Source organism: Macrobrachium rosenbergii, chromosome 59 (genome assembly GCF_040412425.1).
Source record: "Macrobrachium rosenbergii isolate ZJJX-2024 chromosome 59, ASM4041242v1, whole genome shotgun sequence".
NCBI classification, from domain to species: domain Eukaryota; kingdom Metazoa; phylum Arthropoda; class Malacostraca; order Decapoda; family Palaemonidae; genus Macrobrachium; species Macrobrachium rosenbergii.
The window spans coordinates 33,939,614-33,967,113 of NC_089799.1; the positions used below are offsets into that span (position 1 = coordinate 33,939,614).

General features: G+C 43.4%; 1 protein-coding gene across 1 annotated transcript in view; it reads left to right on the forward strand.

Annotated features, from left to right (window-relative positions):
* LOC136837530 (uncharacterized) overlaps window positions 1–27,500 on the forward strand; it is a 409,835-nt gene that overhangs the window by 381,812 nt on the left and 523 nt on the right. Inside the window, exons 5-8 of the mRNA XM_067102377.1 lie at window positions 3,427–3,566; window positions 5,699–5,825; window positions 8,415–8,606; window positions 27,075–27,208. Of these exons, the coding sequence (XP_066958478.1) occupies window positions 3,427–3,566; window positions 5,699–5,825; window positions 8,415–8,606; window positions 27,075–27,208 (593 nt within the window). The remainder of the gene's footprint in view (window positions 1–3,426; window positions 3,567–5,698; window positions 5,826–8,414; window positions 8,607–27,074; window positions 27,209–27,500) is intronic.

A 27,500-nucleotide genomic window follows, 5' to 3' on the forward strand; every position in this document is an offset into this window, starting at 1 on the left:
AGTTCACATTAGGTCGTCAGCATCTGCTGGTATCATTAGGCATAAAGATCACATAACCACTAGTTTGCAGATTCTCCTTCTTTCTTTTCCCAGTTTTATACATATAAATACACACACATATATTGTATATATATATATATAATATATATATTTTATATATATTTATATATATATATATATATATATATATTATATATATATATATAATATATATATTTATATATATATATATATATATATATATATATATATATATATTTATATATATTTTATATATATATATATATATATATTATATATATAATTATGTTTATTGTATATATATATATATATATATATATATATATATATATATTTTATATATATATATATATATATATATATATATATATATATATATATATATATATAATGTTATGTTTTAAATTTTTTATGAAAAAGAGGCAATGACATAGGTACCCCATGATCTCATGACATTCCTTGACAGTTAATGACTTATGGCTCTGATAATACTTCAGTTTGCGAATGCACTAGTACATCCAGTGAATCAGTAGTACTGATATCACTTGACTACCTGATGGTTCTCGATAACGATTTAAATCAAAGATTGCTTATTTACGTGTTGAATATGAACAAGGAAACTAGAATAAAAAAAATGTGCAAATTCTCTATGTTCGTCAGACACCTGCTTATTGCCGTTATGAAAGTATATAGGTGATATTTAATAATAGGAAAATATCCGAAATGCAAATGAACTGCAAAGAGGAAGGAAGCTGTAAAATTTTGTGGCTAAAAATTAATGGTTTTGACGTTAACAGTGCATTCTGTAATACAGCTCGTAGAAATTGATATATATCATCTAGATGATTGGTGAAAAAGAGAATCAGTCTACGTCTAAACCAAGTTAATGTCTTTAAGAATACCCTAGGTAATTAACGGTGGTTCAACCCAGGACTTGATGAAATTCCATATACAATGATAAGACGTGTTTGTGGACACGAAGTTCTTCATTTTAAGTTTTATCAATAGGACTATGTGTGACATCAGTTATCCAGCTATCCAGTACGATTTTAGGAAAATGAGCTTAAAGGCTGTTTTTCTGATTAAACCTGAATTTGCTATTAGTGAAATATTGGAGTCCAAGCAACGTCATGAAACGGTCTTTTTCTATTATGAAAACATATGAAATTGCTAAGAGAAATTATATCCTTAAAACTATTCATGGTCTAAGATTGAGAGAAGTAAACAGCTTAGTAAGATGTTTTAGGCACATCACTGTGGTCAGGTTAGAACAAGAGCTATTCCAAGAGAGCAAGTGCAGGAAAAAGGAGTTCCCTAAGGTAGTGTGTTAAGTGTGACATTACTTGCTTTAGCTTCGAATGGGATATCCTTTATTAAACTATAATGTTTTCCACGCCTTTGTTAGGCGATCTTTCCATATCATGTGCTAGGACAAGAAAAGCAGTGGGTGAAAGGATACTGAAATATGTAGTTGAGGAAAAAATATTCACTGGGCTGATCAGCACAACTTTAAATTCTCCAAACCTAAAACGGTAAACCTTAATTTTTATGAATCTGGTGAGCACATCCTGATGCAGATGTAATCAAAGGCCAATGGGTGCCATGCGTTGAAAGCCCTGGTTAGGGCTGACTTTTGATCAAAGTACTCCAATAATATGTGTTGGGGTGAAGATTGATCAAAGTACTCCAATAACATGTCCTGGGGTGAAGATTGATCAAAGTACTTCAAAAATATGTCTTGGGGTGAAGAGAGCAAAACACTTAAAATGACCTAATACCCAAATTTTATGGGTGTTAATGTTTTCTTTTTTCAAAATGAACCATGAATGAGAAATATACTTGTCAGCTCCCCTAAGCCAATTTAGCATTTTAGATTCTGTACACCATACTATTTTTTTTTTATAGTATCATATTGGTCATTAGATCTTCGTCTGTTCCAAGTGCCCTAATTTAAGCGGGAGAGTTTTTCCTAGACCTTCACTGTTCGATACTAGTATAGGCTGCAGAGGCTTCTGAATTTTAAATTGCCAGCAGTGAAAGCCTTTTTAGGTACTGGGAGTCACAACCTAACTCTCCTAACCCTATGGGTGTTTGATGACAAAATCTTGAATATTCCTGATGTAGCCAAAAGGTGCTTCCACTTAAGGTATCAGAAACTTCCCCACCCAAGGAAATTCGCAGAGATTTCATTCTGCAAGCACACCAATGGTATCAAGAACACGGTGAGATGGAGGTATGTCCAATTTTAATGGAATATGTTAAAGACCAGAGCAGTTCAACTTTCGGTTTTACTGCGTTTTGTAGGGTTGCACTTCCCATTATAAAATCTATTTTTATCTTTTTAATGATGCAAGAAGGTTTGCTATCATCTGCTGTTTTCAACTCTGCCGATCTGTTGTAAAAAACCCTTTGGTGTCCTCACATAATCAGCTGCAAAGAACACAAATAAATTCTCACTGGATATCAGCACACGTAGTTGTTCGTGGTAATGAGGAGGCTGACAGCGAAAGAGACTGCTATAGACATACGCCCAAGATGTCAGTTTCTACGCAATGATTTCTTGCCAAAAATCAGAAGTTTTATTATGGATATATGGAGTACAGTATATGAGAAGAAAATGAGAGAGATTGCTGAGGTGATATATAACAATATACCCAGAAGATGAGAGACTGCGCTTACGCATGTGATGACTGATTGGTCCATTTGACTGCGAGGCACTTTTTGATTGAATACCTCAGTCTCGAGGACTTTAGAAGCAGACTTCTCTGAAGCTAGAGATGAAAAGAGCAGATGTACTCATGCCAAACTCCTTTTTGGAGAAATAGTATATGACGCCACTGGCCCCGTTAGGTGTTTCAGAAGCTGCATTCAGCAAAATGACTATGCCTGTGCCTTTTTTAACTTCGTTTCAGAAAGTGGCCTTGTGTTAAAGATCTGTTCTAATTTACCCTTTCTGTTTTGATTTTATGACCGCAAATTGTTTTTAAATAAGTTCTATTTATTTCATTTGATGTCTTTTAAATATCAATATTGTACATTGCGTTAAATAAGTCTTTGAATTTTGGGTGCAAGCCTCAATATTTACTGCAGGTATGAAATGAGATAAATTATAATTCATTCATTTTTAGTTGTGTTTATTTATCGTAGGTGCTATTGACGGATTTTAATTTGCTTTTGTTTTTCATATATTTAGTTATTGATAATTATACATTTGAAGCATATGCCGGTAAACTGAATTGTATCCCGCTCCTTTAGAGAAGAAAAAGTATTGATTAACTCTACTCAGTATCTCTATACACCAAATTAAAGTGACATATATTTATATTTCATTGCTTTCATCTGTTATGTTTCTGCCCTTACCTTAAACAACTTTCCGTAAATTTATGTATTTAATTTTTTTTACAGCGTAGTCACAGACAAATGGGGACAGGAATATTGTCGCCCATCATACTGTGCCCTTATGGATAGCGAAGGGTGGTTAAAATGCTGCGAAAGGTACAAGAAGTGTTGCGCTTATGCAGATATGATTGGTGGAAAGATTGCAGGTGAGGATAATAAGATTTTTGTTTCTACCATTTCTTCATACCCACACGAAGGAACAAGTGACAGACGCACACCGCACACACACATATATATGTATGTAAATATTCTCATCTGTGCTTAATTTTCCACTAATCTTTAACTCTTGGAGCCCAGTGGAGCCCAGCTATCGCTATCAGTAGCTCCTGTGCTCAATTTTCCACTAATTTCTAACTCTTGGAGCCCAGTGGAGCCCAGCTATCGCTATCAGTAGCTCCTGTGCTTAATTTTCCACTAATCTTTAACTCTTGGAGCCCAGTGGAGCCCAGCCAACGCTATCAGTAGCTTCTGTGCTTAATTTTCCACTAATCTCTAACTCTTGGAGCCCAATGGAGCCCAGCTAACGCTACCAGTTGCAACTCTCAAGGTTTGAGAGAAGGATATGTCCAGGCAATCGCCATTCCCTATCAAATTATCTCCTTTACGTGCAAAACTTGCATATATCCTCCATAGTATCATTTCTAACTCTGTACCGCCATCTGACCCCCGATATTCTTAAGGCTTTATTCTCAAGTCGACAAAATCAGTAAGATATAGTTTCATTGTCATACCGTGACACGTACTAGAGTTATGTATAATCTTACTTTCATAAGGACTCTCAGTCTATTTGATTACCAAATCTAATTCAGCCTTCCCATTGTTTGATTTGCCCCTGTTAGTCTTTCACTAAATTAAACCTTGTGAATCTTTTCGCCACCAGATGCTATTTCGTCCTCATTGTTTGTTTTTAATTCTTATAATTTTATTTTGAGTCCCACTTTTGTAGATATATGACACATTTTGTTTAAAGCAAGCTTTGTAAATCTTGTGGTGTTTTGCTGAATAAAAACTGCATCATCTACTGTATATATTGTAAGTCTTATCAAGATTCTATATAAACATTTTCTTTCATCTCCGACAAAATTTTTATTTTAAAATATGTGCGAAGGGGCAAAACAACAAATGTGAAATACCATTCCCGTGTAATACCCCATTATTTACTGCAAATGCACTTGAGAAGACCCTATCACCATTAACTTTGACTGTACTTTGCATCAGCACTGTTCCATTTACCACTTTTGCGCGCTTTCTTGCACTTTCGCAGATAATCACAGTAATCACAGACGTTCCTTTACTTATCCGGACATTTTTGCCACTTCTGTTTATCTTATATTTCTTGCCCCCCAGTTCTTACCAGCAAAAATGTAAACGGTAATCTCAAAAACCTTTTCATTGACAGAAAACATCCCAAGTTCACTTCCTCAACAAGTCCTTCATACTTTCCAGCCGTGGCTTCCATTAAAAATTATTCTCCTGATCGTTTGCATACACCCTGCTACCTGTCTTGCTTAAGCTGTTCTGGAACTTGCCTCTTTTCTCATTGTATGTCATATTTACTCCTAATACTTGTCGATTCAGCCACTTCTAGTTTTCCACCATGTACATTAACATTTCATACTCAGTCTTGCAGATTTACTATTACACACGCACACGAAATATGCACAGACACACGCATGAAATATATATATAATGTTATGTATACATACACACACTTGCACATCTGAATAAATATCTAGAGCGAGTAAATGGTATTTTATTTGAAAGTATTTAATTACGAGATAATGTTTATTAAAATACACAGGATGCTTCCATGCTCCTCAAAGTTAGCCAAGATGCGTAAAATAGTGACACGTGATGCCGCGTTTCCGTGGAACTCTCATGTGAGGCGTCTTTGTACTTCAGCTTTGTTCTCGTATTTCCAGAATGTTTCTAAAATAAATTTTTTGTGCTGGAAAGTCAATTGAGTATCATCCATCATCAGCGGTTAGTCAAATCTGAAATAGAAAAAAAAACGTATTATTAACTATTAATATTTGAAGAGTGTATACATTATTTTGGGACACCCTGATATATATATATATATATATATATATATATATATATATATATATATATATATATATATATATATATATATATATATATATATATATATATATATATACAATCTCTAAAGAAAGAGAGAGGGACTTTACATGAGAGGAGATAGGAAGGGATAAAAACTAAATGCATATGGCTAGAAAGGATGGTATTATTTACAAAACTTCTAAAATTCCAGACCCCTTTGCTTTTGAAAAGCCAAAGCCTGTTCATGTGACAGTACCTCGGACTACTCCTGCTCCTACAACCACTCCAACAACAACCAAACCAGAGGAAACAACCCAAGATTTAGGAGGACCCATCGAGTAAGTTTACTTCTTTGATCATTACTACTTAATTACCTAATTGTTTCTGTATTTCTGCTTATTTGGTTTCGGGTGACAGGAAGCAAAATGGAGTGATTGGGATGTTTGAACCATCTTTTCACCAAAGTTAATCCTTTTACCACTTATTAAAACACCTTTTAATTCTGCTTTTCATATTTTTCACTCTCCTGATTCCACAGTGCTGTGAAAACAGTTCATTTCAACGGAATACTTTTTTTTTTTCATTGGGGTTCAGCTGCTTCACTTTACTTTCATATGAGAAGGTTGATTCAACCATGCCTTCAAATACAATTCTCTTTTATTTCAAATCTTGTGCTTGTGCCCCGACAGCTCCATTGCTTCACGTATCCTGCAACTTACCTCTTCTCTCATCTGACTACAATCCAGTGCATCTTTTCTGAAATGCCTCTATGGCTACAGTGGTTCCATTCTTTCACCATCCAAGATATATAAACATTTAGTGCTCCACCTTCTGGTTTTCATTCACCATCATAACTTTTCACTACCTCACATTCACTTTCAACTTCTTTTTAACTATTTTCAAACTCTTTCGGCCGACTGCAGTTTTGCCATCCCCACTCAACACTCATCTGTAAATATCAGGCACTTCTCACTCCATTCACTAGAATAATTTTTTTATCCCAAAACTCTGCACATACGCCTCCATTCATAAAGAAACTGAATTGGTATAAGGGCATAATACTTGATTGTCGCAGACTCACTTTTACCGTTTATTCTCCTATAATGCCACAATTTGCGCTTGTCATAGCTATCAACAAATTACCTTCCAAATCATGCCTACTGAACATTCTCCGCATTGCATCTCTATGTCACAGTTTTTTGTCAGTTTCAGTACTGGTTTTCCCTTTTGCTCCAAGACTTCTTCACACACAACTGTTTCTTAATAGTTGTCCACTTTACTTTTTTGTTTAATTCCAAACTTTACTTTCATTTGCATGCAGAGTATTTTATTCCTTTATAATGCTTGGTCACTAATGTTATCTTCATCCACATACAAAATAACAAAATTGGTATTCTTATCACACTTTAAATTGGGTCGTTTTCTTCATTCAGACATAGCTTACATTCCCTGGTGAACCACTCAATTACAACTTTCACCACTGCAGTGAAACATCCCACTCGTAATCTCATCAGTTTTTGGTGCCTTTCCATTCGTTAGTCCACAGTTGGCCTCCATATATCCCCAACTGTCATTTCCACAGGCATTCTCGAATTTACATTAATTCCTTTCTCTCATGCATCATGAACCCTCCTTTCCTTCTAGCTTCCACATTTGATAGCTTCAAGATTTACTTTCAAAAGACACAGGACTGCGTTAAAGTGTCTAATGCTTAGGTTGCCTCATTTCTTGCTTAAGGGAGAACTGAAGGTCATTATTGCTGTTGAAAGTCATTTGACTTATGATGACCTTGAAGCCGTGGTTTACTTCCATTTACTTTGTTTCTATATGTCTACTAATTATAGGCATCTCATGTTTGTTATGCGCTGGAACTTTGTCGTGGTCAAAAAGTTTTCCTTTGATTTTTAAAAGTATTTTTTTGGGGGGGTGGTGGGCGGGGAAGGGAAAGGGTGGTAAGGAATGTATAATATCGTAGTTGATCTTTCCTTTCGGCATTTGTGACTTCGGTATCTCCTGTCTCAATCAGTAGGAATTAGGATTGTAATCACTCATTATTCACATTACCATCTTGTGCCATGAGAATGCATTTATAAACAAGTATATTAATAGATCATAATTTTCGAATGTGTCTGTTCGACAGAATCCATTTATTATTCAGACATGTATAAAACCTTATGTGTTGGTTTCACCACAGTGGTTAAACCCACTTTGATTTCCTTTAAAGTAGACTTTCTGGCACCAGAATGTAAACTTCTGTTCTCTAAAAACGAAGGACATCCCTTCGCATATCTTTGTCATATCCTGCCGTTTGATGTAAGTCATAATACGTGATAAGCCGAAAGGATATGGAAAATCTCCGTGATCATCCCGTATTTTGTCGGAATGGCGGGGGATTACTCTTGTTTTCATGAGACGAGATAACTGTGACCTTTCGAGGTCGGTGTAGATAATCCTCTTTAACTGAAATGTCCATGTATCTGTTGTCCAGTACTGGGTAGAGATATTCATTTGCTCATTGGCCTCCACACCACTGAATATGTAAGCGGATAAAGAGCTTGACATATATTTGTCACTTATACACGAGTGACTTTTTTATATTCACAAATGTTAATCCACAAATATTATTTATTATCTAGTTCACTATACCTTAGGAATAACTCGCAACCAGGGTGAATTGTTATTGAGAAATGCTTTATTCCTGGCATGATTCGAGCCGTTGTCTAGTTTAGGAAAAGTGACAGACAGGGATTTTGACCTGCTGTCAAAAACTCACACACACGGGCGTGTGTCGTATTTCTGAGTTTGTATTTACACAAAATTTTAAGTTTGTATTTACACAAAACAGTTTTTACATCGCATGCTTATGTTCCATAATTTTGTGAATCAAATGATAAATAATGTCTATTTTTTCCCCCTCATTCTTCCAGGTTACTCCCACCGGGCATCGCAGCTGGGGCAGCCAGGCACGACCAGTCGGGTCGTCCCGCCAACCTGCGGCTCTCGAGCCTTGACATGGTCAAGCCAGTGACCATTGAGGATGAAAGACAACGCAAGCCCAACAAACCAAGCAAAAATGACGTCACGTTTTTCTTGCCACCTGTGCATCCCAACGTGCAAGAGTAAGTCGTGCTAACGGTTTCATTATTTTTCATTTTTTTTTTATTTGGAAGAGAAAGTATGGATCTTTCCTATATAGTGACCCCCAAGGGTTTTCGGGGTCGTTACCTAGGACTAATATTTCTTGGGGGCTACTATCTTTATGATATTTACAGTCTTTTATTTATGTTTTCACAGTAATCCCCAACGGGCTTGTACTAAATATCGATAGCGAGAGGTGAACATGGAAAAGATTAATATTTTCTTTTTATAAAGAATACATATCTGATTAATTTTGTTTCTTGGAGAGGAATGATTCTTGTGTTTAGCATCTAATTTTTTTTTTGTTTCATATTAATCGGTAACCCCTTTAGATTTGATCAGGACAGCTTCGTGCTGCTTGTTGTAAGGACCCCTTAAAAATGAATCAAAAATGAATCAGAAAATAAATGGAACAGTTTCATTTAGGGTACAAAGTATTTTCTTTGTGAAACATAGCTGTTAAGTTGCATCGAAAAGACTTATGTTTCTCATTTTAAAACAGGAAAAATTGTTTCAAAGGAATATGAAGAGGGCGGTTATGGGTGTCAGATACGGGTGGTAAGCTTATAAGGGCGATATATTCTTCATGGTCCAAATATTAGGGCAATTAAGTTGAATTTGACTAAAAAAATAGTCCTATCTGATAACGTTCACACATAATAACAGCTGTTTGAACTTGATAAACAAAGCCGGTAAGTATTTACAGAAAGAGTAACTGGCTTCACCCTGCGACGAAGTGGGATTTTTTTTACTTCCAAATTCATTTCTTTAGTAGGCCTAATGTTCACCTCTCTCATAACTCTAGATTGGTTATATTTTCTTTCAAAAAAGGAAAATACAATAGATGGATCAGGTAGCTGACGTCCATAAAACAGCATTTACACACGCACACACACATACACACACACACACACACACACACACACACACACACACACACACATATATATATATATATATATATATATATATATATATATATATATATATATATATATATATATATATATATATATATACATATTATCACGAATGGGGGTCCTTTGGAGAAGGAACAAGGAGGGTTTTTTACTTAGGACTGCCTTAGAGGCCAAAGGGAACACCGAGACATACTCAGAAGGGAAGAAAATGCAGGACTTACCTTGATTTTACCATTAATTAAGTTAGAAATGGGAAGGTCGCCAATTGGAATTAGAACTCTCTTTACCTTAGATGTATTTATTTACGGAAAGGGAGCAAGGCAAATCTGATAGGCTGGTGATACAGCATTTAAGATCAAAAAATAAAAAAATAAAAGGGGTAAGTCCCAGGGTAAATGCAGTCGATTTTTACAAAGAATTATCTTGTATGCAACGGGTATGGCTGCCAGACCGCGGACCAGGGAATACTTGCAATATTGTAATGGCAGTCTTTCAAAGGGATTTGAGGCACAGGCTAGTGAAACTGGACTTGGGATATTCGATCTCCTGGAAGAGAATTCCAGAATTAGCATACACTTGTATAGAAATCAGTTCTCCCTCATTACTAAACAATGCACCATGGAGGAATTGATTAATTAGCTTTAATTAGCCCAAGTTAACACTATGGAGGGAGTAGTTTGATAAGGTTCTTGATGCTTTGCTTAAACACAAGGCAAGTCAAGGGCTGGTTATGGGCTGGTCTTTGCAAACAAAAGGGAAGGCAAGAAGTGGAATGGAAATGGCAAAAATCTTGGAAAAATAAAGATAAGAATTTCACTAAAATGAACAGAGGGGTACTGGCGAAAGACTGCTACTCAGACATACCTTCCCATGCTTACATGACCTCCTAAATAAGCCTTTGAACTTGTAGAATGAATGTCATCTGTCACCAGTCAGGGTTGAGAGGAAGCGTGGTCTTCCGCTTCTCACTAAGGCCAGTGCGTCTTTGTATGCGTGGCTGGCATTGCGCTTAGGCGTGTGTTCGTATGTACGCAAGCTAGGCAAATCTGAAAGCACATCATTAAGTCAGTAACAAGGTCAAGGGAAAAGAGGCCTTATAGTCTAAGGACCTAAAGATTAAGTCAGCAGCCTTCCCTTCAAGAGGCCTACGTCTCTAATAACTATAACCTCCCTAAAACCTACTCCAATAACACTACCCCAAGTGGGGGGGAAAATTTAGGTGTGTTCTTTAGCAGGGGGTTGTGAAGAGAGGGGTCTATTGTCCTGGCTTGTCTTGGCATTTTGTGCTGGCTGGTTTGGAATGTGGAAAAAGTGCACTCTGGGGTTAAAATGAACGATAATTATTTTCCCTACCACTACGAGGGGCCCTTATACTCAACTAAGAGAGATTTTTATGTAGAAAATTAATTTATTCCCAAGCTGGCTAAAGGGAAGAACGGAAATACGTGAGAGGTCCCCCCCTTTGGAAAGGCATTCACACCCTTTCGGGCGTGAAGGTCTTGGCTGAATAGCTATTCGTCCTGATTAGTCAGCTAGTGTCCCTACATGAGTTGTGCTTTTGCACTGCAATGGCTAAATGGACCTACCTAACTGCTAAGAGGGGTACTTGGGTTGGCTAACTTACGTACTACAACAGACCTAACCTGTCTAAGGGTATAGGCACTTCTACTAACTGTCTCTAATGACAGGAGAACTCTAATCCTAGGCAAATGCACACAGTAAATATTTAACCTAACCTACTATCCTAAGACTCTGGCACTGAACGAGTTGGCACTGACTAAAGGGATGCAATGAATTATGAGTTATGCAACGCTTTATGATTAATGCACACAACAAAATTAAACATGAGTAACCTGAAAGGTAAATCATGGTATGCAATTAAGGAAGGCATCAGTTGGAGTATGGGATAGTTTTGAAGGAGGTTAGTTGAAGAAAAGGGTTAGTCTATTACAAATGCCTAAGGGGTTAATCGTTAATACTACTGGGGCAGAGATCACGCAGGCTACCTTCTCTGGGCAGGTGCCAGGATCACTCTGAGATGGAAGCAGCACTGTGCCAACTGGGCACGAGTACCAAGGAGAGCTCGTGGCTCTGATTTGTTAATTGGATCTCTTCCGCCTCTTCTTATTCTTCTTTGGGGCCTCCAAGGTCTGGCTAGGCCATTCCTAGGAGGTGATGAGGCTACCTACTCTGGAGACAGGCCAGGAGTGCTGTCAGGAGCAGGATTAGGGGTAGCCTCAGTAGCTACAGGCTGGTCTCCTACTTCGGTTGCTGCGTCAACTGTCATGGGAGTAGAGCCAGTGTCTGCATCCTGGCTGGACAGTTCCTGCTCGACCAGAAAAGAGGTAATGTCCAGGCCTGCCAGAGGGTCATCCTCGGCAGGTGGAAGAGAGTGGGAAGAAGACATGTCAGGGGTCGGAGGCTCACAATGGGTGATGACTACATCTGTGAGGTTAGGTGGATCTCCCGTAGGAGGATCCGTGTCCGGTTCTGGATCCGGCACTGGAACTAACTCGGGGCCAGGCACAGGGATTAAGGTTGGTATGGAGATTCCGGCTGAGATAGGCAGAGCTTGGCACTGACCAGTGCTTGCAAGTGGCACTGGCAGTGAATTGGATTCAGACGAGGCTGAAGAGGGACCCGGGGTGCAAAACCCCTCAGTGTACATGGAGTGATAGGCGACAGAGATTCCTGTCTTGGGGAGAGGGCCAAGCCTCTTGGGTTGGTTGTGGAAATGGTGACTGCTGCGGCTAGCTTGCTGGGGCACTTGGTCTGACCATCTTTCGGAGTGCCCTCTTATGTTGCAGGTCCTGCAGCAGTATTTGGTAGTATCCCTTCGTGGTGAGGGAGGAGTTTTTTGGTGGCCATCCAGTTGTGAGATTCGCAGACTAGGCCTGGAATGGTTAGGGTGGGTGCGGTTCGCTCTTGGGCGAACAGAAGGTTGGGCTGATGGTGGCACAGCTGTCACAGAGGCTGTGTCCCGCTCAGGAAGTTTTGGCATGGCCTCACTGGCTGAGGCAGTCAGGCAACAGAGTGGCGTGGGTGTGGGACATCCCCTGAGGATGTCTCGTCCTAGCAGGAATTCCACTCCGTGCCTGATATGTTTCACCACGCCAAGGCGGTGAGTTTTGGTGCTCCAAGGGGTGATCACCCTGAGTTCGACTGTGGGAACAGTCAAGGATTGTTCGTCTACCCAGGTTACCATCCACCTGGTTTGCTTGTCTACGGTGGCACTGGCTGGCACTTTGGCCCGATCAATCAGGCTAATATCCGAGCCAGTGTCTGCAATAGTTGGTAGGTGCACTGGTGGGCTAGAGCCATCCAGAGGGGCCACTGAGACGGACTGAGTTCAGACCCACTCAGAGTGAGAACTTTCTGGTGGCACAGCCAAGGAAGCTGTGGCACTGATCAGGTTGACATGCTTGGGAGAGACCATATTATTTGAGCAGCCAGGATACCCGGCAGGAAAGTGCCCTAGAGTCCCACAGTCTCGGCAGGGTCCACTGGGATGGGATGATCTCCCAGCAGTGACGGTCTGCTGGGAAGATGGTGCGGAGGTAGAAGGAGAGGAGGGTGGTGGCTATTGGTAGGCTGCCGTTGGTTGTTGCCCTGGTTGTTATCTGCCTTGTAGCGGCACTCGGCTTCGGCATGACTGTACTTCTTGCAGATGGTGCAAGGAGGTTTGCTAGGTGCGCAAATTGAGCTTGAGCCTGAGAGGTATCCGGGCGACACTATGCGGTGTTGAAATGTTCTGTGGGAGACATTAAACGTTTCCCAGACATCAGCCAAGCAGCAGGCTTCCCTGAGAGTGGGTGGCCGCTTATCACTGAGGTACACAGCCAGAGGTCCAGGCACACCCAGCAGGTCCCAGCCTGAGTCTTGTAACAGGCCCATTCTGTCCAGGACCAGCCGGCTACCTTGGCCAGACCTCGGAACCGTTGTCTCCACTTCTAAGGGGGTGATTTCTTATGCCTTGGCTATTACCTCGCAGACTGTGGCCATGTCGCCTCATTGGCTCTTCTCCAGCGAGTAGAGGGCTGTCTTAGCCTTTCCTTCCATGTGCTTGGTTAGCACTAAGGACCTTTCGATCGCGTTGGTGTTGTAGTTTTCAAAGAGCGTCTCGATCTCTTCTAGCCATGCTTCCGGCTCGTCCTCAGTCCACTTGGGGACTAGGGCGTTAAAGCTTGATAGTGGAGAATTTGAGGCAGCAGGTGCCGTGCTGGAGGCTTGTGGGTTGCTATAGCTTCAGCGCTTTCCTTCCTTGCTCTCTCCAGCTCGAGCACCTTGTCCTTGAGGGCTAATTTGTGCTGTCTTCTCTGTTCTTCTTCTTCTCTCCACTGGGCGGCTTCTTTTCTCCTTAGCTCGGCCTCTCTCTGTCTTTTCCTCTCTTCTCTTTCTTCTTCTTGCTAGCTCTGTTCTTCTTCATGCTACCTTCATTCGGCTAACTGTTCTTTGATCCACTTGGTGAGTGCGGTTTCCGAGACCCCGACCTCCTTCCCTAAATTCATGAAGGCTTGGTACTACTCTGTTGCCATGTTGCTGGTGGGGAAGGGCGTGTGGGAGAGGTGCGAAATAATGAGCCGGAAGACAAGTACTGCTGGTTTATTGATGAAAACGAACTGCTTATAAAGCGGGATGTGGACGCGTGCATAGTTCACATAGACCACTGGTACAAAGATTTACAGGTGACCTGAGGTCAAAGTAATTCCTTACAAAAACAGGACAGGTTCATACAGAGAACATAGTGATCAACAATGCCTGACATATAACATAAATAACTTGTAACTTGTACATAAAACATGATTGTTTAGAAAGACTATATACAGTTTACAATTACGATGATAAATATATATTCCGATCAACCTTAGGTCGATGAAAAGGCACCGCAGAAAATGGGTTGTTCTCTACAGAGAATGCATTGAGCGGGGACTTTACAATACTCCCCGCAAAGACGGAGGCAAAGTCTGATTAAACCAGGTATCTGCTGGGGCGACGAAGGGGGCCTCGCTTTCTTGATGTCAACTGGAGAGGGCGGTCGCCTTCCCCAGTGTCCTCTGTGGTTTGTTGGGGTGCCTTTCCGTCAGGTTTCTTGGTTTTTCGGGGATGCCCTCGCCTCCTTCCTGCGACCGGGGTTGTTTGAAGGGCTACCGCATCCCGCAGGAGATCTTGGGGTCCGCCTTTGTTGCCCCCCTCCAGGAGTGTGGGTTTTAGACAATCTATTGACACCCAGTCTTCCCGCCCATGGATGGATATTCGGAATGCCTTCTTGTTCCTTTCCAGTACAAGGAAAGGTCCCCTGTAGGGTCTAGTCAAGGGTGGGCATACGGCGTTGTCCCTGATGAAGACGTGGGTGGCGGAGGACAGCCCGGGGGCCACGAAGGAGGACGTCCTGTCGGTGAATGTCTTTTGGCAGGGGGCGAACTTTCCAACCCTGTCTCGGAGCGTCTGCATTCCTATGTCTTCCCTGTCCTCTGCGACTTTTTCCGCTGAGTAGAGCAATGAGCCATGCGGGACACCTTCAGAGACCTGTGGAACCTTTCCACCATTCCATTGGCTGCGGGGTTGTAGGTGGTGGTGCTGTGGTGAGTGGTCCCCCATTAGACATGCCAGGGCGGTCCACAGCACGGTCCACAGCACGGACAGAAAAGCAGGTCCCGTCTGTCGTTATGTTGTCTGGGACACCGAACCGGCTGATCCAGCTGGAGAGGAGGGCTTCCGCACATGCACTGGAGGTGGCTTCTTCCATGGGCATAGCTTCGGGCCACCTGGTGGAGCAGTCAACAACTGTCAGAAGGTCTCTGGCTCCTCCTGATGGAGGAAAGGGTCCTGCTACATCGACGTGGATGTGCCCAAAGCGTCTCTTTGGCTGGGGGAATTGGCTCACCCCCGATTTGATGTGCCGTCCCACTTTGCTTGTCTGACACTTCATACACAGGCTTGCCCATGCCGTCGCGTCTTTCTGTATGCCATGCCAGACGAACTTCTCCATCAGCAGTCTGGCTGTTGTCCTTCCGGAGGGGTGGGATAGGCCATGGATGATGTTGAAAACCAGCCAATGTCTGGAGGCGGGTACCAGGGGATGGGGGCGTCCGGTACTGACATTGCTCAGTAATGTTGATCCTCCTGAGCTGAAGGGCACATCCTTCCATTTCAGCGACGTGGCGGCTGTACGGTAGGCTGGGGTCTCAGGGTCAGCAGCTTGTTCATGGGCGAGGCCTTGTAATCGATCCCAAGCTGTACAGAATCGATCTCGATCCTCGAGAGGGCGTCGGCTACCGGGTTCTTCCTGCCGGGGAGGTATTTGATGGTGCAGGTGAACTCCGCAATGGTTGCGAGAGGTGCCGCTGCTGCCTAGAGGACCATGCGCCGCCCAGCTCGTGAAGGCGTGGACCAGCGGCTTCGAAGGTGCTGTAGTTGGACTCGGCGGGGTTTAGCTTCCTACTGAAGAAGGTGATGGGCTGAGGGGTCCCTCAGATGACCTGTTCCAGGATTGCTCCGCAGGCGACGTTGCTGGCGTCTGTCGTCAGCTGGAGGGGAGCGCTGGGGTCCTGGTGGGCCAAAGATGTTGGTTTGGCGAGGGTGGCCTTCATCAGGAGGAAAGCTACCTGCGGGTTGGGGCCCCACACTAAGGTCTTTGGACGTCCCTTCGGGACCTCCGTCAGGGGGGCCATGGTGTGAGCAATCCCTGGGATGAATCTTCTGTAGTAGTTGACCATCCCGAGGAATTCTTGTACGGCCCTGATGGAGGTAGGGGTGGGGAACTTCTCGGCGGTTTCAACCTTCGACGACATTGGGCGGATGCCTCCCGGGGATATCTCATGGCCCAGGAACTCCACCTTCTCAACGCCAAAGGTGCATTTGTCAAACCTGACGACGAGGCCACTTTCCTGCAGGCGCTGCAAGACCTTTGGGATGTGTCGCAGGTGTTCCTCCCAGGATCTGGAAAAGATTAGCAACCGTTGATGCAGAAGTCCAGGTCCCCAAGGATGCTGTCAATCAATCTCTGGAAGGTCGCGCCCTCGTTCCTCAGGCCAAAGGTGGAGAAGGCGAAGATGTAGGACCCGAAGGGTGTGACGATGGCGGTTTTGGGGATGTCCTCCGGCACTACTGGGACCTGAAAATAGATTTTTGGAGAAAATCCTGGCCCCGTATAAAGAGGCCGTCAGGTTCTGCATGTTCGGTAGGGGGTAGTGGTCCGGTTCTGTTGCCAGGTTCAGCTGCCTGTAGTCGCCGCAGGGCCTCCAGGTGCCATCTGGTTTCTGCACCATGTGAAGAGGGGAGGCCCATGGGCTGGAAGCCTTTTTGCATATGCCCATCCTTTCCATCTCTGCGAAGGCCTTTTTGGCCTCCTGAAGGCAATGCGGGGGAAGCCGTTGGAACTTCGCGTACGTCGGGGCCCTCTTTGTCTTGATATAGTGGTATATCCCATGTTTGGCAGGAGTCCCGGCATCTGGCGGAGCTCGGGTTTGAGGACTTCAGGGAATTCCTTCAGGAGGGAACCATACTGGTGGGGCGCGATGGAACAGATGGGGGGCTCCCTGGAGCCTGGCGACAAGAGCAGGGACTGGCAGGGCTGGGTGTCCAGCAGGCATTTGCGGGCAACGTTGACTGCTAGACTGAAGTGGTCAAGGAAATCCGCCCCAAGGAGTGGAGTCCTGATGTCCGCGATGATGAACTTCCAGCTGTACCTCCGGCCAAGGATGGAGATTGACAGGAGCTGGGTGCCGTAGGAGAGGATGGGGGACCTGTTTGCTGCCGTCAGGCAGGTAGTCGGGTCCGGCGGTCGTCTGCGGTCCTCTCCTGAAGGTGGAAACACTGAACGCATGGCTCTTGTGTCGACCAACATCATCCTGCTGGAGATCACATTGCGGACGTAGAACCCCAATGGTAAGGGCCCCTGGGTATTTTTGTTGTTGCTGCCGCAGCGGCCTGTGGGATTGGCCGCCGCCTCCTTCGTTTTATGAAGGGAAGAAAGGGCAGAGGGCTTCACATCTCCGGGAGGCTCCCGTACCTCAGGTGGAAGTAACATAGCCCCAGCCCCTCCCCCTTCTGCTGCTGGGATGACCTTTTCTGCTCAACGGAGTTGACGGGCTCCGTGGTGGGGTCCTCTGGCAGGAGGTAGTTGGCGGAGTGTGCGGGCGTGGTCACCTGCTTGACCGCCTTCGTGGAGTCTATCATCTGCTACGCCAACCTGATTAGGTCCTTGACTGGCAGGGTGTACGCGTCCGTGATCTACCCTCAGACCTCTGGCAGTAGTTTCTGCAGGAAGATCTCCCTCAACAGACTGATTTCCTTGTGCCTGCCGCTGCTTCAGTCTCGGGGAGGAGGAGGAGGCCCTGGAGGGCGTGCCACGCTTCCAAGAGGTTTCACTCCTGCCGGGGGTTGAGGGCGAGGGCGAGGTCGAGGGCACGGGCAGCTGTCTCGGAGACCGGCAGGGAGCAGGTCTCGGCGAGAGTGGATTTCAGTTCTTGGAAGGTGGTGCCAACTTGAACAGACGTCTGACGAACCTGTGTCTGCTTTGTGATGCCAGAGTTCGTTACACGTCTCAACTATTCGTGAATTCGAGATTTATATCACAGACAGAGAAACTGTACGCTTTTCTTGGCCGTAACTGTTCTTGAATAAACTCCTAGCTAACTTGTTCTTGCTAACACATGCAGTAGATCCCTAATGCAGTAGATCTGCTAATGCCTACTCACTGGCAGCTTGAAAGTTTGCGGGTGGAAAATTTTGCTAATGCTACTTTATCGCTAACTTGAGATTGGCTGCTTTTACCTACTGTTTGTAAGAAATTGTAACAGTCGCATTTCTGCGTCTTTCTCTTTCTCGGAAATTAATTTATCACTTTCCTATTTATCCCTACATCCTCACTGTTATCAAACTTAATGATAATAACCTCTTTACCTGTATGTTCCCTGCTTCCAGTCGCCTTTGTGTGCCTTTGTAAACAATGGAATTAAATTAATGATTTATTCCTGGTTCATTCATTCCTAGTGTTTAGCAGATAGCAAGGCTAGTTACTCTTGTACTAGGAAATCCTGGTAAAATGGTTGTCACTCTCACGAATGAGGGTCCTTTGGAGAGAAGTGTGAGGTTCAAGAAATGTCAGAAGTGAAAGACTGATTCTTTATTATTCTCGACAGGTGTTTATAATGTGGAAAGCAGACCTGAGGCCCCCGCTGCATCCATACAGAAATTGTCTGTCAATGGTGACCCAGTCTTCACGCCCATGGATGTCAAGGAGGTATGCCTTGGCGGCCCGCCTAATGACTAGGTGGGACCCCCTGTAGGGCCTGGTTAAGGGCGGTTGATGGGCGTCCACCCTGACGAAGACGTAGGTGCAGGAGTCTAAGGCAGGTGGGCTGTAGGTGGTGGTTCTGTCGGTGAAGGTCTTATGGCAGGGCACAAACTTCTGTGTGAGTTCCCTCAACCTCGGGAGCGGGGTGTCGGCGCCGTCGGCCGACGGTGGGAAGAATTCTCCAGGAACGCCCAGTGTCTCCCCGTAGGCTTTTTCAGCAGGGGAGGCATCACCATTTGCTTTCAGTGCGGTGCGGAGACCCAGCAGGACCCAGGGGAGCTGTTCCACCTCTCGTCAGTGCAACGTGCCATGAGAGAGTTGTGCGCCCTCTCGACTATGCCGTTCACTGCAGGATTGTAGGCCGTTGTGCTGTGTAGTGTTGTACCCATCAGTCGTGCTAAGGAGATCCAGAGCTCTTACAGGAAGGCTGGACCCCTGTCTGTAGTGATGCTGTCTGGCACTTCAATATGGCTGATCCAACTGGAGAGCAGGGCCTCTGCACATGACGCTGTTGATGCCTCCTCCATGAGGGTTGCCTCGGGCCAGCGGGTTGAGCAGTCTGTGATCGTCAGGAGGTAACTGGCTCCTCCCAGCTGTGGAAGAGGTCCGATGACGTCGATGTGGATGTGGCCGAAGCGCCAACGAGGCTGGGGGAAGTCGCCGACCCCGGATTCTGTGTGCCGGGATGTTTTGCTCGCCTGGCATGGGATACAGCTCCTTGCCCACTGTCGGACATCCTTGTTGATGCCATGCCAGATGAACTTGTCAGTCATGAGGCACGCCGTTGTGCGCACTGATGGATGGGAGAGACCATGGATTATGTTAAATGCCTGCTTCCTCCTCGAGGCGGGTACTAGGGGGCGGGGGTGGCCTGTGCTGGTGTCGCAGAGGAGAGTTGTGTTCGAGTTCCCTAGAGGCACATCTACCCACTAAGAAAGCCATCACTGCCGCTCTAGTCTGCCGTGTCTGGGTCTGCTGCTTGTTCTTTTGTTAGGTCTTCATGGTCGATGCCAAGGGGAAGGGAATTGATTTCTACTCTCGACAGGGCGTCGGCTACTGGATTCTTCCTGCCAGGGACGCAGTTGATGGTGCACCTGAATTCGGAGATGGGGTTCAGGTGTTGCTGTTGCCTTGCAGACCACGCGTCTCCCGGCTTTGCAAATGCGTGCACCAAGGGTTTGTGATCTGTTAGGATTGTAAATTCGGTCCCCTCAGCAGGTGCTTGAAGTGTCTCATGGCCCGATAGATAGCCAGCAACTCCCTGTCGAAGGCGCTGTAGCGGGTCTCTGCTGGTGAAAACTTGTGGCTGAAGAAGGCCAAAGGTTGGGGGCCGCCGTTCACTAGTTGCTTGAGTACTGCGCCAGAGGCGATGTTGCTGGCGTCCATTGTCAGTCTGAGGGCAGTTGCCGGGTTGTGGTGAGTCAAGGTAGTGGCATTGGGAAGGGCTGTCTTTGTCTCTATGAATGCCTGCTGCTGCGGAGCCTCCCAGGTCAGTGTTTTTGGCTTGCCCTTCAGGATTACATAGTGAGGGCGACGTCTGGGATGAAACGTCGGTAGAAGTTTATCATCCCGAGAAACTCCTGAAGGGCCTTGATGCTTTGTGTTTTCGGGAAATTCTCTATAGCTTTTACTTTAGAGGCTGTGGGGCGCACTCCTGCTGGGGAAATCTTGTGCCTGAGGAAGTCTACTTTTTCTGTTCTGAAAATGCATTTGTCAAACCTGACAACTAGTCTGCTGTCCTGCAGACGTTTCAGGATGGCGCGGACATGGCAAAGGTGCTCCTCTGGGGACCTGGAGAAGATGAGAATGTCGTCGACATAGCAGATGCAGAAAGGCAGATCCCCCAAGATGGTGTCCATCAGGTGCTGGAATGTGGCACCTGCGTTCCTGAGACCGAAGGTGGAATAGGAGAATGTGCAAGTCCCGAAGGGCATGATGATGGCGGTCTTTGGGATGCACAGGGACTTGGATGTATGACTTCAGCAGGTCCATCTTGGAGAAAATCTTTGTGCCGTCGAGGGCACCCGTCAGGTCTTGCATGTTAGGAAGGGGGTAGTGGTCTGGTGTTGTCAGTAAATTCCAGCGCCGATAGTCCCTGCAGGGCCTCCATGAACCATCGAACTTATTTACCATGTGGAGGGGAGACGCCCATGGGCTTTTTTACAGACGCCCATCTGTTCCATCTCTGCGAAGGCCCGTTTGGCATCTTGTAACTTTTGGGGGGACAGTCGTTGGAACGTGGCATGGGTTGGTGGGCCCATCATGGTGATATGATGGAAGATGCCATGCTTTGCTGAAGCCCCTGGTGAATGGCATAGCTCTGGTTTGAATACGTCCAGGAACTCCTGTAGGAGGGACTATGGCTTTTGGGTTGCTGTGGAGTAGATGGTGGGCATTCCAGGTCCGGTGGAGAGCTGACGGGAGTGGCAGGTTCCTGTGTCGAGGAGGCACTGTCTTCCGACGTCGACCAGAAGTCCATGGTGCCCTAGGAAGTTTGCGCCCAGCAGGGGGAACTTGACGTCTGCGATAACGAAGGGCCAGTGGTATCTGTGGCCCAGAATTGAGATGGTCCGGGTCGTCGTGCCATATGTGCAGATGGGAGTTCCGTTTGCTGCTATGAGTTCAGGTGTTGGGTCAGCTATCTTTTTCAAATCTTCCTCGGATGGCGGGAAAACCGACTGCATTGCTCCAGTATCTACCAGCAGGTGCCGTTTCGAATTTTCGTCTCTGCATTGCTCCAGTATCTACCAGCAGGTGCCGTTTCGAATTTTTGTCTCTGATGAAGAAGCCTGCTGGTTGGTGGAAGTTGGATTTCGTGGCCACTGCTGTTACTTGTGGCCACTTTTGTCCTTTTTTTTTTTGTAAAGGAACAGGGAGGTCTGCAGTTCCTGGCCTTGGTGCTGAATTTTCTATGGAAGAAGCATCACGCCGGGTTTGACCATGTCCTGTGTTCCTGAATGGTGCCTTCTTCCTGTAAACGGCGTTGATGTCTCCCTCGCTGTCATTGTTGTCCTCTGTCAGGCTGCAGGCTCCCAGTGTGGCGGCGGCGGCATGTATTTTCTGGGCGATGTCGACTAAGGTGTCCTTGTCGAGGGCATCTGTGTCTTTTATCTGGCCCCTAACTTCCTGTGTGAGGCGCTGAAGGAAGATCGCTCTTGTTAAGTCTACCTTCCTCTTCCTCCCGTTTTCGTCGCGGCCTGGCAGTGTTACCAACCCCTGTAGTTTGTCCCAGGCTTCCATGGGTGATGCTTCTCCGAGGGGCTGGGATAATAGGTCGAGTGCGTGCTGCGTTCTCTCGGTCACAGTCATCCATAAGTTTGGATGAGTTTATCCTTCAAGGCCACGTATGTGACCTTGTCCGGCTGCGCGTCGAGCCAGGGGGAGATTTTGTTGAACACCTCTTCTGGGAGTGCCGTCATTTTGACATCGGATTTGATAGCATCGTCTGAGATGCGAGCCACGCGAAAGTGCAGTCTGCGCGCAGGAACCATGATGCCGTGTTTTGCCGCAAAAGCGGAGGAAGTTTTACCGCATCTGGCTTTGTTGGCAAGAGGGCAGTACAGACGATGCACGCCTGTTCGCATTGAAGTTCAGCTTCTGATGTCTTTACTACTCATGCACCAAAGCGCGGGAAAATGCGCATCATTGAATCCGTTAATGGTGCTGATCGATAGAGTGGTCGAATGAAGTGCCAAAACGTGCCCTTTTTGGGTATGCCGTATTTAGTCTGTTAATGGCACGGTTTCCACCAGGGAAGGAGCTATCAGAGGCCTAAACTTTGACGCCGTAATAAATCCACTAAAGGCTCTCTGATGGTAGGCTGTGGCCATTTCTGGTCCGTTAATGGCTAGGCCAAAACTGCACTAACTGTCACTCTGGGGTCAACAGTGTGAGGTTCAAGAAATGTCAGAAGTGAAAGAATGATTCTTTATTATTCTCGACAGGCGTTTATAATGCGGAAAACGGATGGAATGGTAGCGGGCGACCTGAAGCCCCTCCCACTGCGTCCATACAGAAATTGTGTTTGTTAACAGGCATAAGAAGACATATATAATGCCTTACAGAACATGTAAAAGGCAGATATATATATCAGCGGAAAGGCCATACAATGATGCATACAATGAGATACATAAAGAATCTGAAATAATAACAAGTAACATATATGACATGATTAATGTACATATGAGGAGCAAAACACAAGACTGGAGAGGCGATTTGATGCCCTTACAGAAGGAACAAGGAGGGTTTTTACTTAGGACTGCCTTAGAGGCCAAAGGGAACACCGAGACGTAATCAAAAGGGAAGAAAATGCAGGGCTTGCCTTGATTTTACCATTAATTAAATCAGGAATGGGAAGGTCGCCAATTGGAATTAGAACTCTCTTTACCTTAGATGTATTTATTTACAGAAAGAAAGCAAGGCCAATCTGATAGGCTGATGATACAGCATTTAAGATCAAAAAATAAAAAAATTAAAGGGCTAAGTCCCAGGGTAAATGCAATCGATTTCTGCAAAGAATTATCTTGTATGCAATGGGCACGGCTGCCAGACTGCGGACCAGGGAATGCTTGCAATATCGTAATGGCAGTCTTTCAAGGGGATTTGAGGCACAGGCTAGCGAAACTGGATCGGGATATCCGATCTCCTGGAAGAGAATTCCAGAATTAGCATACACTTGTATACAAATCAGTTCTCCCTCATTACTAAACAATGCACCATGGAGGAATTGATTAATTAGCTTTAATTAGCCCAAGTTTTAACACTATGGAGGGAGTAGTTTGATAAGGCTCTTGATGTTTTACTTAAACACAATGCAAGTCAAGGGCTGGTTATGGGCTGGCCTTTGCAAACAAATGGAAGGCAAGAAGTGGAATGGAGATGGCAAAAATCTTGGAGAAATAAAGATAAGAATTTCACTAGAATGAACAGAGGGGTACTGGTGAAAGACTGCTACTCAGACATACCTTCCCATGCTTATATAAGCTCCTAAATAAACCTTTGAACTTGTAGAATGAACGTTATCTGTCACCAGTCAGGGTTGAGAGGAAGCGTGGTCTTCTGCTTCTCACTAAGGCCAGTGTGTCTCTGTCTGCATGGCTGGCGTTGCGCTTGGGCGTGTGTTTGTATGAACTCAAGCTAGGCGAATCTGAAAGCACGTCATTAAGCTAGTAACAAGGTCAAGGGAAAAGAGGCCTTATAGTCTAAGGACCTAAAGATTAAGTCAGCAGCCTTCCCTTCGAGAGGCCTACGTCTTTAATAACTATAACCTCCCTAAAACCTACTCCAATAACACTACCCCAAGTGGGGGGAAAATTTAGGAGTGTTCTTTAGCAGGGGGTTGTGAAGAGAGGGGTCTATTGTCCTGGCTTATCTTGGCATTTTGTGCTGGCTGGTTTGGAATGTGGAAAAAGTGCTGTCTGGGGTTAAAATGAATGATAATTCTTTTTCCTGCCACTACGAGGGGCCCTTATACTCAACTAAGAGAGATTTTTATGAAGAAAATTAATTTATTCCCTAGGGAAGAATGGAAATATGTGAGAATATATATATATATATATATATATATATATATATAATATATATATATATATATATATATATATATATATATATATATATATATATATATATATATACTGTATATATAAATATCATGTCAAGATTAGCGTACCCACTCACAGCAGGGTTTGCTATTCTTTACAAGAAGATTATTGGGTTTGTTATTCTTTACATGCTAATAATCGGGTTTGCTGTTCTAGATATGAACACTTCAGTACCAGACATTTGATCCCCCAGGGGCTAGTACTAAACACGGCGAGACAGTGTAGATGAATCACTGTTTTACCTCGCCGTGTTTAGTACTATAAAAGGGTTGGCCCTTCTTTACATGGGGTCATTAGTACACACACATACACACACACACACACACACATATACATATATATATATATATATATATATATATATATATATATGATATGTGTGTGTGTGTGTGTGTGTGTGTGTATGTGTGTGTGTGTGTGTGTATAATTTTATTCTTTTTCGTATATAATAAATAGCTTGCGCTTGTGTATTGCAGGTAAACATGTTTATTTTAAGTAACGGTATGACTCTGTAATTATTATTATTTAATCAGTTTTTTAACCAGATCTCTGATTTAACCAAAGTGGATGGCTAGGCAATTTCGTATCTATATATTTTTCTGTGCGTGTCAACAACAGTTCTTAAGTCAAAACTTTTCAGGTTTATACTGTCTGAACTTGCCGTATCAATTGTACCGTACAACAAAAAGTTATAAAAATGACAAGCCAAGAGTTTACTGTAATTGCATTTGATATATAACGTAAAGGAGTGTCAGTATTACTCCGTATATGCAGTTGTAAATTATATTACATATAGTTTAAACATAAACTTTACGTATGCAATACTGCTTGTGATGCATAGCACAATAATAAAACAATAAATTTGATGTCTTGGCATTGCTGAACTTGGGAAGTACCCCATCAAAAACACGCCAAGAAAATCATGTTCTGTAAGGTCGTCATCATATCTTATAGAAAACGGTAGCTCGTGTTTCTGTCTGGTATATTCGTCGGTTTATTTCCGTACTCTGAGTCGAACATTTTTCCATGTTTCCCAGACGCATTGCATGTGAACGGAAGTTGAAAAAGTTTTTTCATGCAAAGTATCGCAAGAAACTTAGGCATGGATATTTGCAAGACCATTTAAGTGATGGACGATGTCTGAGTAACACGCAAAGAACTTGCTTCCGTTCAAGTTTTTCCCTGTTCTTTCTTCAGCTGTGAATGTATGGCATAGGCCAAGAACACGGTCTATACACACACATACATTTATATATTTACACACACACACACACACACACATATATATATATATATATATTATATATTATATATATATATATATATATATATATATATATATATATATATATATATATATATATATATATATATATATATATATATATATATATATATATATATATATATATATATATATATATATATATATATATATATATACATTATATATTATATATATATATATATATATATATATATATATATATATATATATACATTATATATTATATATATATATATATATATATATATATATATATATATATACATTATATATTATATATATATATATATATATATATATATATATATATATATATATATATATATTACATTATATAATTATATATATATATATATATATATATATATATATATATATATATATGTATATATATATATATATATATTTACATATATATTATATATATATGTGTGTGTGTGTGTGTGTGTGTAAAAGTATGAGGGTGTTATTCTCTGCGTGGAATGTTAATCATTTGTAAATATCATTAAAAAATTATATAAAAATTATAAAATATACACAACTTCTGTTACCTTTAATGTTTATTAGTTAAATGATACAAAGGCCACATAGTCAAAAAAGTGTTGGAAAAAATTTACTCCACAGGGCATAATTATCCGTATCCTTTGACTTCTCCCTAAACCTCCCCTCGGGCGCCTTGCTTTTCATGGCGGCTGACTAATCAGAAACTAGATAACTAAAATGGAATGAACAGTTTGCCGCCGTAACCGTTTTGTAAAGAATGTTATTTAGTTCATGCGATTTTATGAACGATGACAGGTTAACGAACGATCTGGATGCGTTCATTTCTGTTCGTATAAGCGTCTGTGTCTGCTATTCCGTCGTTTACGTAGAGACGTAAAATGGTTCTGATTACAACAATGTTTGCCATAAAGTCATCTTCTGTAATAATAAAATCCGGGTGGATCTTTCTTGTTCGTCAGCCCCAGGTGGTGGAGTTAGGTAGGAGATCGGGAGGGTAGGGGAGCCATGAAACAAACACCCTCCTCCTGCAAACCTGTTTGTCCGCCCCGGGTGGAGGCGGGGTAGGTAGGGGATCGGGAGGGTATTGGAGATATGATGATGGGCAGCACCGAGTTCCAGCGCAGCACTCGCCATCAAGCTCGTACCTAGTATTGTTATTTCGTTAGGGTTGGGCTTGGGTAGTGAGCAATAACATGGCTTTAATTTCATCTACGAGTATACAGGCTTAATTAATTTCGTCTGCTCTGAGAAGAGTCTTCTCTCCGTTCAAATAGTATGGTGGCTGAACTTGAGCAGTATTATTGATTTATTCTTAACGTTTGTTTTCCTTTTGGCAGAATGAGACTAGAGGAACACCGAAGGGAAGCATGCAGGCCCAAGTTCTGCGCTTTAATGGATCTTCACCAGTGGCAAAACTGCTGTTTCCGTTACAAGAACTGCTGTGTTTATGTCGACCACTACGCTTACCAAGGTTAGTCAGTCTCTCTCTCTCTCTCTCTCTCTCTCTCTCTCTCTCTCTCTCTCTCTCTCTCTCTCTCTCTCTCTCTGTAAAACAAACACTAACCACCTAAACTCTCTCTCTCCTGGCCTTAAGTAAAGGTCATTTATGCTTGAAATGATACTGAAAGAAGTAATGGATTTAACTTGATAGTTCCCATGCAGTAGGTGGCTGGATAGCCTAACGTCCAGCAATCATATATGGTACTGTAATAGTGAGCTACGTGCTACTTTCTCATCATAATGAAAAGCTAATGTGCTGTAAC